This window comes from Furipterus horrens, unplaced genomic scaffold (genome assembly GCF_987537825.1).
Source record: "Furipterus horrens unplaced genomic scaffold, mFurHor1.1.pri manual_scaffold_9, whole genome shotgun sequence".
Classification (NCBI taxonomy): Eukaryota; Metazoa; Chordata; class Mammalia; order Chiroptera; family Furipteridae; genus Furipterus; species Furipterus horrens.
This window is the reverse complement of record NW_028327179.1, coordinates 100156575-100172723: the sequence shown is the minus strand read 5'-3', so window position 1 is coordinate 100172723 and position 16149 is coordinate 100156575. Positions and strand designations below refer to the sequence as shown.

At 59.7% G+C, this 16149-nt stretch overlaps 1 protein-coding gene across 1 annotated transcript; it reads left to right on the top strand.

The window, feature by feature from the left end:
* Positions 1 to 1196: 1196 nt before the first annotated feature.
* DRC11L (dynein regulatory complex subunit 11 like) lies at positions 1197 to 14176 on the top strand. The gene is made up of 19 exons (XM_090286931.1): positions 1197 to 1207; positions 1806 to 2133; positions 2983 to 3102; positions 3367 to 3552; positions 5489 to 5560; positions 6961 to 7166; positions 7617 to 7701; positions 8179 to 8283; positions 8437 to 8512; positions 8838 to 8944; positions 9649 to 9732; positions 9826 to 9881; positions 10644 to 10726; positions 10905 to 11012; positions 11841 to 12040; positions 12450 to 12536; positions 12781 to 12958; positions 13313 to 13551; positions 14075 to 14176. Exons 1-19 carry the CDS (start codon positions 1197 to 1199, stop codon positions 14174 to 14176), a joined length of 2433 nt encoding a protein of 810 aa, XP_090143057.1.
* The last annotated feature ends 1973 nt before the right edge of the window (positions 14177 to 16149 follow it).

The window sequence follows — 16149 nt, the reverse complement described above, 5'->3', positions numbered from 1 at the left end:
CTCATCACCTCCAACTCCACGTGCCCGAGAAGGCTCTCCGTGACAGGGGCTACTACCGCGATGCGTCATTCACACTCATTTCCTCAAATAAAGAGCCTCACAGGAAGGTGTGAGATGAGAACTCATTACCCAGGCCTGGGTCCCACAGCTAGAAGAGGGCAGGCCCAGGTCTGGCCCCTGGGCCTCGGCTCTTCCTGACTCCCAGGGGGTTTCCTACCTTGCTCCTCAGGGGTGCCATTCAGAGACCAGCAGCGTCTGCATGGCCGGGAGCTTGTTAGGAATGCAGACCCTCAGGCCTGCCCTGGACTGTGGAATCAGAACCCGAGTTTTGGCGAGATCCCCGGGTAACTCACATGCACATTAACACCTGAGAGCTCGTCTCTGGCTCCCCCTTGCCGTTGCCTCCCCTCTCCCCTTTCCTTGGCCCGGTGCCTCAGGGATGCTTACAATCATTGATTCCCTACTTAATAGTGAGCCAAAAAGGTCACTGTCAGCCAGCGGACCAGAGTCAGGAGATGATGTTGTGTATTTTTCAAAGAATGGCCTCCTGGGCCCCCAGGGCAGTCACAGAGCAAACGGGGCTGGATCTGCATTAAGGATTAGCAGCTTCCTCCAGCTGAGACCCATAATTGGAGCAATACAGTATTCCCTCACTTATTGGAGGTGTTACGTTCCAGAACCCCCTGCGAAGTAGGAGCCTTACACTTATTCTACACTCTTAAACCTACGTAACTTTAGCAACATACGTACACAGGACCGCAACATCCCGCGATATAGTGAAACACCCGTGATAATTAAATATACTATTTTTAAAAATCCCGCAATACAGTGAGGCCACGATAAGTGAACTGCGATATAGAGAGGGACTACTGACCTTCAGGACTAACATTCACCAGAGCCTGGCAGTTACAGGGTGACGTCACATGGGGACCATTCCTTTATTTGACCCTCACAAGGAAAGCTGTGCCCACACTCTGCCCCAACTTTCCAAGGCTTGCTGCGAGGGAGCTGGCCCTCCCTTCAGGACATCTTCTGAGATGCATCCCCAGTCACTCCCCCCACGGCCTTAGAACATTGGGACAATGGGACAGAACCCTGAACCCGGGGCTGTTCTGGGGGTGGAGCCAGAGTGGAACCACAGAGGTTCTGTGGATTCCGTGACCAGCTCACCAAGGACAGAGCGAGGAGTGGGTGCCATGTCTGAGGGGTGAGTGGGGGCTGGAGTGGAGCCCCCAGGGCTGAGAGAGCAAAGAGCAAGCTGCCTCTTGCTCAGATCCTATGGGGGGGCGGGGCTGCTGGACGGGGAGGCCATGCTGGGCCAGCCCGGCCTGGAGACCAGCACACAGCAACGCTGGCTGCCCGGCCTGTGGTCAGCTTTTGCTCCTCCCCTGGACCATGGAATCCGGAACCAGGGCTCCGCTCTGGGGAAGGGACCTTGCTCTACACTCACCCCACAGCCCACCTGCCGCCCACCCTCCTGGACCACTGCAGCACCCCTGGGCTGCACCCTCGCCCTGGAGGGACCGGCTGTCTGCCGGCTCTGAGGGGCCTCTTCCTTACACGCACCCCTAAGAGCCCTGGCCATTCTTCACTCCTGGAGACCCCAGTCTCACACTGAGCCCCAGAGGGCTCATCGGAGCTACCATCCCATCGCCTCCTGAGGGCCCCTCCCTGCACTGAGCTCCACCTTAACCTCACCCCGTCTGGAACTCGGAAGGCTCAGCAGCACCCTCCTCCTCCCGGCCCCCAATACCCATTCCCACGCCCCTGACACAGCACCCCAGTGCATGCCGCCTCCTCTCCAGAGCTTACCAGCGCCTCTGGGACTCCTCCCACGTGACCCTGCAAGAGCTGCTGGACCAAGAGCAGCCCCTGCTCCAACCGGTGCCCAACCGGGAGCGGCCGTCCTTCCAGTACCGGCTCTCGTCGCTCTACCTGTACTACCTGGCGCTGCTGCGCCGGTTCGATACCCTCTACGACCAGATGGTGCAGCCGCAGAAGCGGCGGCTGCTGCGGCGCCTGCTGGACAATGTGGCGGGCCGCGTGCTGGAGCTCAAGGATGAGATGGTGCGCGCAGACCTCTGCGAGTGCCACTGCCTGGACCGCGTGCTGCAGGACCTCAAGCTCACCCCGGTGCGGGGGCGGGGCGACGCAGGACCACGCCCATCCCGGCGGAGGGCGGGGGCGGGGCTGGTCTTGACCTCCCTGGGACACCCCATGGGACATCTGCAAGGGAGGGTGGGCAAGCAGATGGATGGGGCATGGGGGTTGGTCTCAGAGGGGCTTCAGGAACCAGGGTGTGTAGGTGGGGTACATGCAGGTAGTTGTGGGGGTGGCTAGAGAGTCAGGCCGGATGTTCCGCGTGGTTGGCCAGGGATTGATGGAGAGTCCTCTAGAGGCTTGGTCCTCAAAGTGTGGTCCTGGGAACAACAGCATCAGCATCCCCTAGGAGTCTGTAAAAACGCAGAAGCTCTGGCTGCACCCCAAACCTACTAATCTGCACCTGCATTTAAACAAGACCCTCAGGTGATCTGAATGCACCAGCAGGTTCCTGAGCACAGAGCGCCCGCACGGGCCTTGGGTGCGCCCCAAAGGTCAGGGTCACTGCTCCACATCCCCGGCAGCCTCAGAGTTTCCCCAACCAGCTGCATCAGGCTCAGCTGGGAACTAGAAAAAACAAATCGATTCTGCAGGCCCAGCCATTCTGATGTGGTGGTCTGGGGAGGGCCTGGGAGTCTGCATGGTAAAGGCTTCCCAGTTGATTCTGGTGCACAGCCAGCTTTGGAGACACTGCCTGGTAGTTACCACAATCTGCTAGGATTCACCGAGGCCGGGGAGAGAGGGATGACAGATCTCCCATGGCAGGGCTCTAGCAGGGAGGAAAACAGTGCCCGGATCCATGTAAGCAGCTGGAACAGTAATGTATCAGCAAGACGGTCCGGTTCCTGGTTCCTGACCCTCCGCCCCCATCTTGCCCCAAAGGCAGACCTGGAGGTTCCAATCCCCAAATACTTCCGGCTGGAGCAGTCCAGCACTCTGCACGAGCGGGAGCTCATGCTGGCAGAGATCCTGTCCAGAATGGAGCCAGTGTCCACCCAGGAGGCAAGTCAAGGGGACACCCTCCCAGCCTCCTCCCATAGCCCTGCTCTGGGAATAGAGATGCCAGCCTGCCCCGCACCCACCTGAAAGCGCTCTTCGGGGGACCCCTACCTCTTTCAAGGCTGCTCTTGTCTCCTTGTAACCTTCCAACACCAAGACAGGGGGGCAGGCCTGGGGCACCTCGCTGCCCCCAGCATGCCCTTCACTGCCTCATTTCCCAGTTGAGCCCCTGCACACAAGCCCTTTCTCGTTCTCTGCTCTGGCCAGAACTTTCCAGAAATGTCCCGGGCTGACGCCATACTCCTGCTGCAAAAGGTCGAGCGGGCTAGGCAAGGCCGGCTCCGAGCCACCTTCGTTCGAGAGATTCGGAGAGACGAGGAGCGGGAACGGAAGATGAGGGACGGAGGGCAGCGCAAGTTCAGTCAGGACCAAGCAGCTATCACCATTCAGAAGGTAACTCCCCAGCATCCAGGAAGAAGGGCAAGGCAGTCACCTCCTTCAGGAAGCCTGCATGGCTTAGCAATTGATAACAGCGGTGCAGGTGCTTAAATTTCTGTGGCCACAAAACTAGAGCCTAAACCAGGGACCTTTATAGGTCAACAATCATGTATCTTATTTGTTTATTATTTATTCTGTTGTGCATCTTTATTCCCAAAAGAACTTGAAGTGGGATACCATAAAAGCCCTAGAAACAAAAGGATCATCATAGTTAGGGGAGAATGATCATAATAAAGTAGCAGAACAGAGTAAATGATCATTTCAGAAACTCTTACAACTTAAAAATAAGTCACTAAAACATACCCTGAGTCTCCAGGCAGCTGAGGGAAAGGGAAACATGATGAAGAGAGCTGATGTGATTCAGGTGTCCTAAACGTCTGTGCCACCTGGTGCCACCTCTGCTTTAACATGGGAATAACGTGATTGCACCCCATCCTGCTCACTGCAGAGCACCCGGTCCTGTCCCTAGGTGTCCCCATGCTGTCTCACCTGCTGGTGGCCATTCCACACCTCCCACCCCCTGCTGTCCCCTCGGTGCGTGGCCCTGGCCTCTCTGTCATTGCCCCCGAAGCTGGGCAGTAGTGGTTACCAGCTTGACAACACTGGAAGGATTCTGGGAAATTTTCAGTGCAGAAAGACCTGAGTTCAAGGACCACCATCTCCAAGAAACACTCATGTTTCAGAATTCGCATGCGTTTGGTATAAATACCCCACTCCAGAGTTCAGAGTTCAAAACCCTGCTCTGCCACAGGAGTCCCTTGCCACCTCTTCTTTCCAGAAGCAGGCCCAGAATGGCCGGCATGTGACTGGGTTTCCTCTCCCACCTCAAGTCCCAATGCCTCAAAAACTTCTATCTGCCAGCCTGAGAGGAAACTTAGAACCTCTTTCTACCAAAACCCAAAAGCAAACCAACCAACTAACAGACATCACCCTGAGAACAGATACCCTCTCCAAATGGGCTAGATTTTGATTACTGATCAGTAGGCAGGGTGTCCCAATCAGAGCCCCTGCATCTGGGTGCCCAACCCCATGTTTCACTGCCCCATGGAGGAGGAGGAGGTCCTTGCCTGCAGATTCTCGCCTCCTTGTAAGGAGGGTTGGCCCCCAAAACAGAGCTCCACTTCCCCCTGGAAGCCAAAGCAAGTCATTTTGTCCCTGTTGCCAGATATCAAGGGTATGGAAATCCTGCTTCCCAGTCTTCCAGTTCTCCAGTATGTACACTAATCAAAGGCCGTTTCGGTGGGCCGTTCCTCTGCTAGTCCCAGGAGCCGGGACAGGAGCCTGTCCACACTCCCTCTGCCCAGTGCCCCTCCCTCCACATGCTGGCCCTGGGTTGTCCACAGGTCTAAGGGTGGCTGGCAGCCCTGGTCTCAGCTCTGCAGTGACAGGTTCTGGGACCGGGAGAGACCATGTTCCATCATCAGCCTCAGTTTCCTTGTGTCAGAAAAGTAGGAATTAGTTAAGGGAGCTCCATAGTCCCTATAGCGCTGGGGTTTATGCGTCTGGGTGGAACGGAGTGTTTGCTTCCAACGCTGTGGGTATTCTGAGACAGGAGAGGGGTAAGTGCTTCTTGGGGGTGGCAGGACTTCAATGTGTGCCTCAAAAGATACAGCAGATTCAAGGTGGAGATGCGGAGGGAATTCCTGGGTGGGCCTGGGCCTGAGGGAACAAAGCCTTGGGGCCCGACGGCTTGGGTGCATCCCTGCCCCTCCCTGCTCTGGGCTGTTCCTGCTCAGGAGCCTCCCCACCTCGTCCCCCGCCTCCCACCCACACCTCCCCTAGCAGACCTTCTGGAGAGAGTGGCCGCTGCCTCTCCCCGGGGCTGAGCTTTAGAGCCACATCCCTGAAGAAACGCAGTGTGGGGAGCGTCTGGGCCCGTGTGTCCCCCCAGATGTGGAAAGGTTACCTGCAGAGGAAACGCACTCAGTGGGACCGGCAAACGGAGATGGAGTTCATCGGCATGGTGAGTCCCTCCGTGGCCGCGGGTGGGCACAGGGCTGGCCAGTGTGTTGGGTGCCGCTCCTGGCTTTGTCCCTCTGGGCCCCAGCCCCAGAGTGCGGCCATGTCCAGCCCTCACTGCCCTCAACACCCGCCACTCAGGACTGTGCTGGGTGTGATGGAGGGGGGCCAGGCCACCGCCAGGGTACCCGAGGGATCCTTCAGGGTTTCGCTCAGAAAGAGGAGAGGACAGGAAAGCAGTGCCCCTTCCCACCCTCCCTCCCCTGGAGCCCTTAGAAGGATCTCAGATGTGGGTTTGGGATGAGGGACGGTAGCACTGAGTATCCTGAACCCCAGGTCCGTGCCCTTGGCTGGAGGAGGGCTGCACAGGTGGGCCCAGCAGAGGGAAGAGGCTGCAGCCCAGTGGGAGAGCCGCAGGGCGCAGCTGGGATTGGGGGACCCCCCCCCCACTGGAACATTCTTAGGGCCATCAGCTCCCGACCTGCTCTGGGGGCCCCTGGCTTGCTTCTCCTCTGCATGCAGGGAGAAGGGCTAAGTGTGAGTGACTCAACGTCAGTGTGGGCGTGGGCGTGGGTGGGTGGTAAGAGGGACAGACCCCGGGCTGTGTGCACAGGTGGCGAACAGGTCCTTCTCCCCGAATTTGTCTGGCCTCTGTTCTCTGACGCTTCCTTCATCCAGCTGGTCTCCACGGACTTAGGGTGACAGGGGCGAGCGATAGGATCCCTGGGATGGAGCTTGGCAGTGGGCAGAGCCCATGGAGACCTGGCTGATAAAGGGGTCTGCGGGGGAGGGGGGCAGAGGGATTGGGGGTGGGGCTGGGATGGCTACTCTAGGAGTCTTGGGGGCTCCTGCGTGGGAGTGGAGGTCAGAGGCTTGTTGGGGGGCTGATGAGCTGAGCCCCCAGGAGGCCCGGGGTCGGGCTTTGGTGGGGAGGGGGCAGGGGGGCACGGCACGGCGGCGGGTGAGGAATGAGCCGGGCCGCCCGGGCCCATCAGCAGTGTGAGCTCAGCGTTTTCAGTAATTGTCTCTGCGCACAGTGATATTTAAAATACATTTGGGAGCCAATGAGGCGGGAAAGTGGCTGCGAGCGAGGCTGCCGACGCGGGTGCCGGGCGGGGGCGCGGGTGGGGGCTGGGGCCAGAGGCCCACAGGGGAGGGTGCGCTGGGAGAGCGGGCAGGGGGGCCCGCCCGGATGCATCTAGCAAACTCATTATCAGAGTAATTTACACAGACGAGTTTCAGCTCCAAACACAATTTCTCCTGATGCAGGCATGCCTGATGTTCCGTGTGGGTGTGCATGCGAGGCACGTGTATAGGGGACGCGTGGGGGCAGGTGTGTGGGCCTGCGGCCGGGTCCTCCCCGCTCCCATGCCTGAGTCCCTCGGCCCCCTCCCGTGTCCCCAGCTCCCGCCCCGCAACCAGGCAGAGCACTCGGACGTCCTGTCCCGGGCCGGCCTCAGGGAGGACGTCCGGAGGCTCCACCAGCTGGAGAAGGAGGAGGAGTTCCAGCGGGCCATGGAGAAGACCCAGAACTACCTCCGAGAGACGGAGGGGCCCGACATGAAGGAGAAAATTAAGGAGCAGATCCGACAGTGGTTTATCGAGTGCCAGTCAGTGTCCCCAGCCTCAGCTGACTCAACCCTTAGCCCTTGTCCCTCTTCACCCATGTCCTCACCCCGTCCTGTCCTCTGGTCTAGTCTGGGCCCCTTTTCCCACTCACCCCCATGCCACCAACACGCTGCTCACACGTGGGCCCCCGACCTACAGCACCGTCTCCACACACGACTTTCTATTTCCCCGGATGGAAGAGAAAATGCCTGAAAAAAATGGGGAAAGCATCCAGGAACATCCCCTGAGTAACCTGTCCTTTCTGTTCCGCAACTCTCTGTCCCTTCTTCCGTCTCTCTCTCGGTCTCCCTGGTCCTCTGTCGTCCCCTGTCCTTCCCTCTGTCATCTCTTCATCCTCCCACCCACCTTCTGCCCACCCCTCCACCTGCCCGTCTGTCCATCCATCCGTCCACCCACCAGGCCGTCTCTTCGACCATCTTGTGTTCACTTAGTGACCTTACTGGCCGATTCCCGGATTATCCAGATGAGTCTTTAGGTGGATCCTGCCTGATCTTCTCAGACAAGACTCCAGAACAGGTACCCTGGAGCGGGGGGCGGGGGCGGGGGGCGGGGGCGGGGGCGGGGGGAGGCCTTCTGTGGCTGGTGGGTCTGAGGTTACAGAGGGTACTGAGTGTGAGCTGGTTTGGCACTGGGGTGCGGGGACGAGGTCTGCATCAGTGCCAGCAGAGGTGGCCGGAGGAAGTTTATGCAGTTAGGAAGAGCGTTTGGGGGAGAGGGGTCCCTGCATCTGGAGAAGCATCCTTGGCCAGGGAGAGGAAATGCCTGGAGAGAGAGACTGTTGTAACTCTACAAGCCCATGGGCCAGGAGAGAGTGGCCGCTCTGGTCAGAACACTGTCACTTGGGCCCCTCTTTCTGGACTCTCAACCATCGGGACCCCACACGTCCCCTAGGCCTTGGGGATCCCGAGTCCACCCGGCCACAGGCCCTGGATTCTCTTGCGTCTGTAAAATGCCCTTGGTCTTCTCTGAAATGTCTCTTATCGTTGGTCGCAGGTGAAAATGGAACTGGAGATGCAGGCCCAGGAGAGCAAGAAGAAGGAAAAAGAAAAGGAGAAAAAAGAGAAGAAGGAAGGGAAGAAGGAAAAGACTGGGAAGGGGGTAAGGCAGCTCCTGGATGTGTGGACCACGTGGGCGGGGGAGCAAAGCTGGAGGGGTTACCTGGTGGGAAGACTGGTCTGGGTGAGAACTGGGCTTGGAGCAGGGGGATCGGGGAGGCAAGGGGGTCACGGTCAAAGGGCGTTTCTATTCCAGGAAGCAGATGCAATGCTGGAAGTGTTGCCATCCAAATGTATACCCCTGATCAGTGCTGGGCACGAGGAGTATAAAAGTGAGGGGGGAGCCTGGGAAGCTGTCCAGGCCTTGTGGGGCCCCGGAGAGACCCTGGGGCCTGGGGAAAGTGGCCATGTGCCATGTGGGTCATGAGGTGGCTCTGTGGGTGTGTAAGCCAAGGGAATAATGCCAAAGGGGGCGTGGGTGGGGGACGTTACGGGTTTGGGTCTGAATCCTGCAGTCAGGCCTTAGGATCAGACCTCTCTCTGTGGCCCGGGTAAGGCCAGGGCCAGGTTCCTGGGCCTCATGTGCTGTGGGGTGTGGGGGTGGGGGTGAATCCACCTGGGGCTCTGACCTCCACCCCATCCACCTCCCGCGCTCAGCCAAGTGGAAGAACCGCCACGACAGCATCCACCCCAGACAGAGTTTTGACTCCGAGGCCCTCCGGGTGGAGAAGAGGAAGGAAATGGAGCAGGAGATCCGGATACAGGTGGGAGCCCTGGCTCCGGGCAGCTCTGCAGGCTCCCTCTTCCGGGCCCGGCCTCCGGCTGCTTCGGGCTCTGTCCCCTCTGCCCTCCACTCCGCCTCTCGCTCAGAGCCGCTCAGGCCTTGCAGTATATCTTCTAGGCATGGCCCTCCCTGCACAGGCCATCTCGGTCCCTCCTGGTCCCCACTGTCCTCTGCCTCCCTGGGTCCCTCTTTCTCCCCCACGGCCTGGCGGTGAGGGGATGGGGGTGCTCTGAGCTGGGGTCACACCCACCATTGTCCTCACCAACACTTAAAGAGCTCTGATGTGCCCTTGGATCATTAGATCACGTGATTTTCCCAATGAAATGAGGCCGAGAGGTCATGCGACTCCTCAGGGTGGGTCTGGGGCGTCAGCTGAAAGCCCATCCGCTCCACGCTGGGGGCTTGTCCCCCCATTGATGCCAGCTGAGAGCAGGACTCTTGCATGAGTAGAATACGGGTTAGGACTGAGTGGGGGCAGGTGCGGGGACCCGGGACAAATGCCGAGGCCAAGGGCTCTGAAAGAACACCGAAGAAGGTTGGTGGCCACCTGCTGCCCTCACTGCGCTCATCTGGCTCTGCTCTGAGGCCGCTGTCTCCCTCTGCACCCCAGCCTCCAACCTGGCCTCTCCTGCCTGTCCTCCCCCCGCCCTGGCGGCCCCTCTACTTGCTCCGCTGTCTCTGCAGGTGGATGAGCTGATGCGTCAGGAGCTGAAGAGCCTGCGTCTGGCTGTGGACCGGGAGGAGGGGAGACCCTTCAAGCCTCCGAAGGCAAGATGAGGGGCCTGACTGGGACAAGAGAGGGGACACCGTGGGGGAGGCACGGGACGCAGGACCATTTCCTATGTGCTTGTTTCCAACCAGAAAAAAACTGTGACGAAGGCTGGGAAGAAGAAGGAAAAAGATCTGACCGCGGACAGGTAGCAGACCCCCCCCCCTTGTTGTGGGTGGTGGAGCAAGTCCTGGTTCTGTTGCTGTGTGACCTCAGAAAAGTCACTTAACCTCTCTGACTCCGTGTCCTGGTTAACCAGGCACCTCCCCCAGCAAACGCACAAGAGAGCTGTGACAACCACACAGAAACAGAAGAAAGGGCTTTGAAATGATGACTCAGAATAAGAAATAAGTGGAGTATTGTTCTAAATGCTCCTTCCAACCTTCGCCTTAATCAGCGCTGTCCCTCCCAAAGCCATCTCTCCCCCGGGACGTCCCACTCTGGGGCATCAAGGAACTTGTCAGAGGTCCCTTTCTACGCAGCCCTCTCGTGAAGCGAGTCATGGGCACGTTGACTGTAGCTACTTGAATGGCCACCCCTCCCAGAGCGTGTATCCCTTAAATGTGGTTCCCAGGAACAGAGTGATGAGCCACCTGAATGGCTGGGTTTCGGATGGTGGCACTTTGGGCTGGGACAGATCGATGGAGGGAGCAACACAGAGGGCGCTGGTCCTTCTCATACCCCCTCAGCCCATAGGGCACCCACTGGTGGGGGCAGATGGCCTTCCAGGCCTGTGGGCTGCGGCCACACCGCTGACGCTGGCTGTCTGGTGGCACTCTCGACATTGACCAAGGAAGTAGAGTAGAGGGAGGGCCCCTTAGCCCCTCTTCTCATGCTTGTGATAACACCCCACTCATCCCTGTCTCCATGTGCCTTTGTCCTCGGGGACCCCTGCACCATCCTCTGCCAGGTCCGTGGTCTCTCTGTTTGAAGAGGTCGTTGTCCTTGGCTTTCTAAAGAAGAACAAGACAGTGGCACTGAAGGACTTTGTTGGTGAGACTCCTCCCCAGCGCCTGCTTCCAGGCTGAGGAACGGTGCCCAGGGCCCCCCGGCCTTGGCCTTCCTGGCGGCCGACTACGACCCTCTGAAGTGAATCTTCTCCCTGAGTGGTCCTCTCTCTCTTGGCCCTGCCTAGTGAGTGCCACTCACCAGGTGGCCACCTGTTCCCCAGGTGACTTCCTCTATCTTGGATCCACTCTGAGTTTGGCCAACAAGCTTCCCATGCCTTCCCTGTTTGACATTCGACAGAACGTTGCCTTGTACTGCATCCTCCGGCTTGGTGAGAGGCTCTGGGGCGGGGAGCCTGGGGGAGGGGAGTGGCATGGCTATGGAGGCCACATCCAGCCTGTGCATCCAGTGCCCCATGCCGGGGACTTGTGTTGGACTCCTCCTGCTGGCCTCTGGCCCCTGCTGGAGGTCACACACAGCCAGGACCACCCCAGAAGTCACGTGGGCTCTTGAGCTGCCAAGGAGGCCATACTTCCAGCGTCTTACTCAGTCCCAAGTGATGCCCTATCATCTGTCTTATTTCCAGAGGACTGGGTCTTTCTGAAATGGTTGGTCCCATGCCCTTTAGCTGCACCCCCTTTCTAAAAAAATTTTTTATTTGTTTGCTTGTTTATTTATTTTTAGAGAGAGGGGAAAGGAGAAAGAGAGGGAGAGAAACATCACTGTGTGGTTGCCTCTCACTCGCGCCCCCAACTGGGGACCTGACGTGCAACTTAGTCATGTGCCCTGACTGGGAATCGAACCAGCGACACTTGGTTCTCAGGCCAACGCTCAATCCACTGAGCCACAGCAGCCAGGGCTTTGCACCCCTTCTTAACGCAAGGGTGGGAACAGAAAGGACAGCAGAAGGGGCAGAGGGCTCCCTCTGGACATGCATGTGTAGTCACTGTGATGGCTGAGCCACTGGAAGTCCTCTAGGCTGTCGCTCTGGGCACGCTTGCCTGGGCACTGACTGCTCAGGCCCCGGGGGAGGCAGTGCAACCGGGACCAGAACGTCCCCCCACCCAGCCCTGGACCTTGGACGTCGCCTTGCACAGTGTCCCACCCCTGGGCCCGCTGACAGCCTGCCGCCTGCCTCTGGCCCTGTTTCCCATCGCAGGCTCCCCAGATATACACTCCATGGCCCCCCTCATTCGCTCCATCCTCCTGGTGGGCCCCGCTGGCACGGGGAAGAAGATGCTAGTCAACGCCGTGTGCACAGAAACCGGTGCCAACCTGTTCGACCTGTCGCCTGCCAACCTGCAGGGCAAATACCCGGGCAAGGCCGGGGTGCAGATGTTAGTGCACATCATCTTCAAGGTGGGCCTTTCTAGTTCTCCGACTGCAGAAACAGAACAGGGTGGGCTTTATGCTCAGGAGGTCACCCGCTGGGAGCTGGTGGGGTCCTTACCAAGCCCTGGCAGGAGGAGTTTGTTGGACACCCAAAGCCCTGGTAATGGGGGAGGTGGGGGGGGAAATGGAAGGAGAAATGAGGCCTATGATGTAGCTCCGCCCATTCCCCAGGGAGGGCAGGGACTCTGCTCACACCAAGGCGTGATGTGCGTGCAAAGGGCTGGCGGGTGGGGTCGGCAGGACGTGCTACGTGAAGGCTGGAGCTCCGAGGTCACCACTGCCCGAGTGCGGCCCTGACCCTGGGCTGGACCCGATGGGGAGGTGAACCTTGCCTAGAGGTATCTAACGTCAGGTTTCCATTTGCGGGCCTGTCCAGCTGGCTCGGCTGCTACAGCCCTCGGTGATCTGGATTGGGAATGCCGAGAAGAACTTCTACAAGAAGGTCCCCAAAGAAGAGAAGGGGGTGAGAGACCACGGGCAGGCAGCCTGGGTCCCTGGCAGGCCACTCCAAACAGCACCCACTGTGTGGCCTTAGATCAGTCCCCTGTCCTCCCCCTGCCTTACTTCCTTGGCCTTGAAGCAGGACCCACAGCCGCTCCCATCTGCCTCTCAGGGTCCACGTGAGCGTGGACAGGCGCCCTGAGATCCTAGAAGCCTGTATGATGTCACCGTGTCCTGAACCCACCACCCCTGTCTCCCTAGAGCAGATGGACCCAAAGCGAATAGAGAAGAACCTCACCAAGGCCTTGCAACTGCTGAGTCCCCGAGACCGTGTCATGCTGATAGGGACCACGGACAGGCCGCAGCTCGCCGAGCTGAAGGGGCTGTGCCGGACCTACGAGCGGGTTCTCTTCATTCCTCGACCCGATTATGCTTCTCGCTATGGTGAGGCCCCGGGGCTATGGGGACGGGCCAGAGGAGGGGTCCGGGGACCACCCCTGCCAAAGCCTCCCCACCCTTCTTGCCATCCCCCACTGCAGTCTGGGCAGCCCCGCCACAGCCAGGTGCTCTAGAAGGGTGACCGCTACACAAGCAACCCAGTGAGGGTCCTGGCCTGGCTCTCTGGCCACAGGCAGGCCACTTAAGTCCTCGTGTCTTGTTCCCTGGTGCTGAGAGGGGAGGATGACCCCTGCCTTCCCGGGAGCAGAGGCCCGCTCTCCAGAAGCACACAGCTCGTCCCAGACACGGGCGGAGGCACCCACTGCCCTCCCTGCCCCGTGTCCTCCCCCATGCCTGCAGTGCTCTGGAAGCGTATGCTGGATGCCCAGGGCGTCCAGGTGACCCAGAGCCTGGACATCAGTGCCCTGGCCAGGGTGTCCGATGGCTACACGCCCAGTCACATTCTCCAAACCATCCGATCGGTGCTCACCCAGCGGCGGATCCTGCAGTTGTCCAAGCGGCCCCTGGTGGCCTCAGAGTTCCTGGCTCATCTGGCAAAGCTGGAGCCAGTGTGCAGGGAGGAGGAGGAGTCCCTGAAGGTGAGGCTTGGGGATGCGAGGAGGACGGAAGCCGGGGGGAGGGCTGTGAGCCAGCACCAGCCAGGGAGCCGGCTCTCTGAAGCACAGCACGCCTTGGTCCCTCTCTCTGCTCCCCCAGGGAGTTCAGCCTGGGAGGGACAGAAGTCACAGGACATATGCGGGCAGGACCGGCTGCCCTGGTTCCCTCCAGAGCGGGAGCCTGAAGGCACCACCAGTGGATCACGAGCCCTGGGCTGGTTCTGGCTCCCCCGCGGTGGCGAGATGGCCCTGGGAGCACAGGAGAGAGGGCCGCAGGGCAGGGAGACAGGGCTTGCCCCCAACAGTGGTGACACTGTGGCCGGGAGCATTCTTGGGAGCAATGGAAACCGTGGCTCTAGCAGGATGCCAGGCCGGGGAGGAGAGGAGGGAAGGCCACGGCGGACTCAGATCCGTGAAAATGGGAGGGGTGAGGTCAGGAGGCAGAATGGAGGGCCAGACCCAGTGCACGTCTCCTCCTCCTCCTCTTCCTCCTCCTCCCGCCCAGGGCTGGTACTTCAACACCCCGCTGGGCATGAAAAGGATGAAACTTGGCAAAGACCAGGACACGGAGAAGGCCAGGCTGGAGGAGAAGAGAGAACGGAAGTGACTGCTGGGCTGGGTGCCTGAGTGGCGGGGCCGGGCGGAGCCTCGCGGGCAAAGGGGCCCGGGGCAGAGGCATAAACGCCCAGGTGGCTCGGGACCAGCTCTCTTTGTCCATCTCTGTGTTTCTGCTCCTTGCTGTGTCACCTGTCCCCACCACGCCGAGGCCCTCTGATCCAAGATCCCTGTCCTCCGACCCCACCCTGTCATTTTCCTGTCTGGGTTCCCCACTCCCTTTCCTCCGCCAGGAATGGAGGGGAGGGAACTGGGAAGGAAGGAGAGAGGGAGAAGGAAGGTCTCAGGAGACAGAGAAAAGGGGAAGAGCCGGGGTCTGGAAGTGCAGCCCCGTTGGGCACCGATGCCCTGTGTGGGGTACACCTATAAAGTGAGGAGAGACTGGACCAGCGGATCTCCACGGTCCCTTCTACTCTAGGGGTGGATTCTTCCCACCAAGGTGTCTGGGGAGGCAGGGAGGTGGCAGGCTGGAGAGGAGGAAGGGTGTGGGGAGACTGCTGATAGATCCAGTGCCTCTCTGGCGTGGCCCTCGCCTCTTTCCTCTGGACACCCCCGCCCCCCTGCTGAAGTGCTGCACTCTGTCTCTGACCCAGAGCCTGGCCCCAGGGGGCTGAGTGGGACGCTGCTCCTGCCTGCTGGCGGAAGTCCATCTGTGGGCCCCCCTTGTGGAGGGAGAAGAGCTGGGGGGGCTGGAGTCCAGTAACCGGAAGCCCCAGGGTTCTTCCTGAAGAAGCAACGTGAAGAGTGTGTGAATCAGGCTCAAGCTGTACCTCCCAGGCCGTAAAGGCAGCGAGAGCCAGGGGAGGGGAGACGACCATGTGGGCAGCGGGGGCTCAGCTGAGCTCAGCGGCTGGTTGTTCTTTCTCCCTTTTTTCACTTTATCTCCCCAAATGAAAGTAGTCTCGCCCTGACTGGTGTGGCTCAGTGGATTGAGTGCCGACCTGCGAACCAAAGGGTTGCTGGTTCAATTCCCAGTCAGGGCACATGCCTGGGTTGTGGGCCAGGTGCCCTCTTAGGGACGTGCGAGAGGCAGCCACACCTTGATGTTTCTCTCCCTTTCTCCCTCCCTTCCCCTCTCTAAAAATAAATAAATAAATAATAACTAAAAAAAAAAAAGGAAGCCGTCTCATTATCCTAATGCCCCTGAGTGGGCAGAGCCTCTTCTTCCTTCTCACTTTCCTGCTGAGACCCCTCCTACCCCACGGCAGGTAGAGAGGCCACGGGAGATCCAGCGGCCATGCAGGGAGATGGGGGTCAGCACTGGGATGGCGGTAGAGGACAGGGGTCAGCACTAGGATCAGTGTGCGGGGATGGCACCCAGGATGGGTGGGGGTCAGCACCCAGGATGAGTGATGGGTCAGCACCCAGGATAAGTGGGGGGTTCTATTGCTGCCTGAGGGAGCCCTAGCCCCCCTGAGTAGAGCCTGCCTTCCTAAGAACCCCTAAGAACCCCTGGAGGGGTAACTCAGAGGGGCCTCTCTGCCACTTGTCACTACTGTGACCCTCTCCCTTAGGTTTGGGAGGGTAGAGGTATGCGGCTAATTGGTGACATTTGGGGGGACAGAGAAACTGATATGCGCCCACCTGCCCTCCAGCTGGGATCAGAGCCCCAGCACCTGGGTACCTCCTCACTCCCTCCTAGTCCCTGCTCTGCGACAAGTCATCACCCCAGGGGCCAGTCCCTTCCCACCTCTGGGCTCCCTTTCCATTTGCCTGTGACACTGTAGTTGTTGCCACCATCTGGGAGGTCCCTTCAATCCTGCTGTGAGCAACTCGGGGTGAAGCTTGGGGTCGGAGGGTTCTGTTCTCACTCTCTCTCCAGGCTCCTCCCCCGTCCCCGCCACCAGCCTGAGCCTCATTCCCCAGGACTGACCGCCAGGACCACTGGGGCTATTTATGGCTTGGCTCCCCCGCCCCTCCCACCATGGGCCTCGCCCGCCTGCCCAGAGCCCTGAGAGTCCTGCT

Excerpts from the sequence above, each read along its gene's own strand:
- DRC11L (XM_090286931.1), top strand. Across the intron at positions 2,134-2,982 it reads AGGACCTCAAGCTCACCCCG|GCAGACCTGGAGGTTCCAAT; the intron begins GTGCGGGGGCGG and ends CTTGCCCCAAAG. Across the intron at positions 11,013-11,840 it reads GTACTGCATCCTCCGGCTTG|GCTCCCCAGATATACACTCC; the intron begins GTGAGAGGCTCT and ends TTCCCATCGCAG.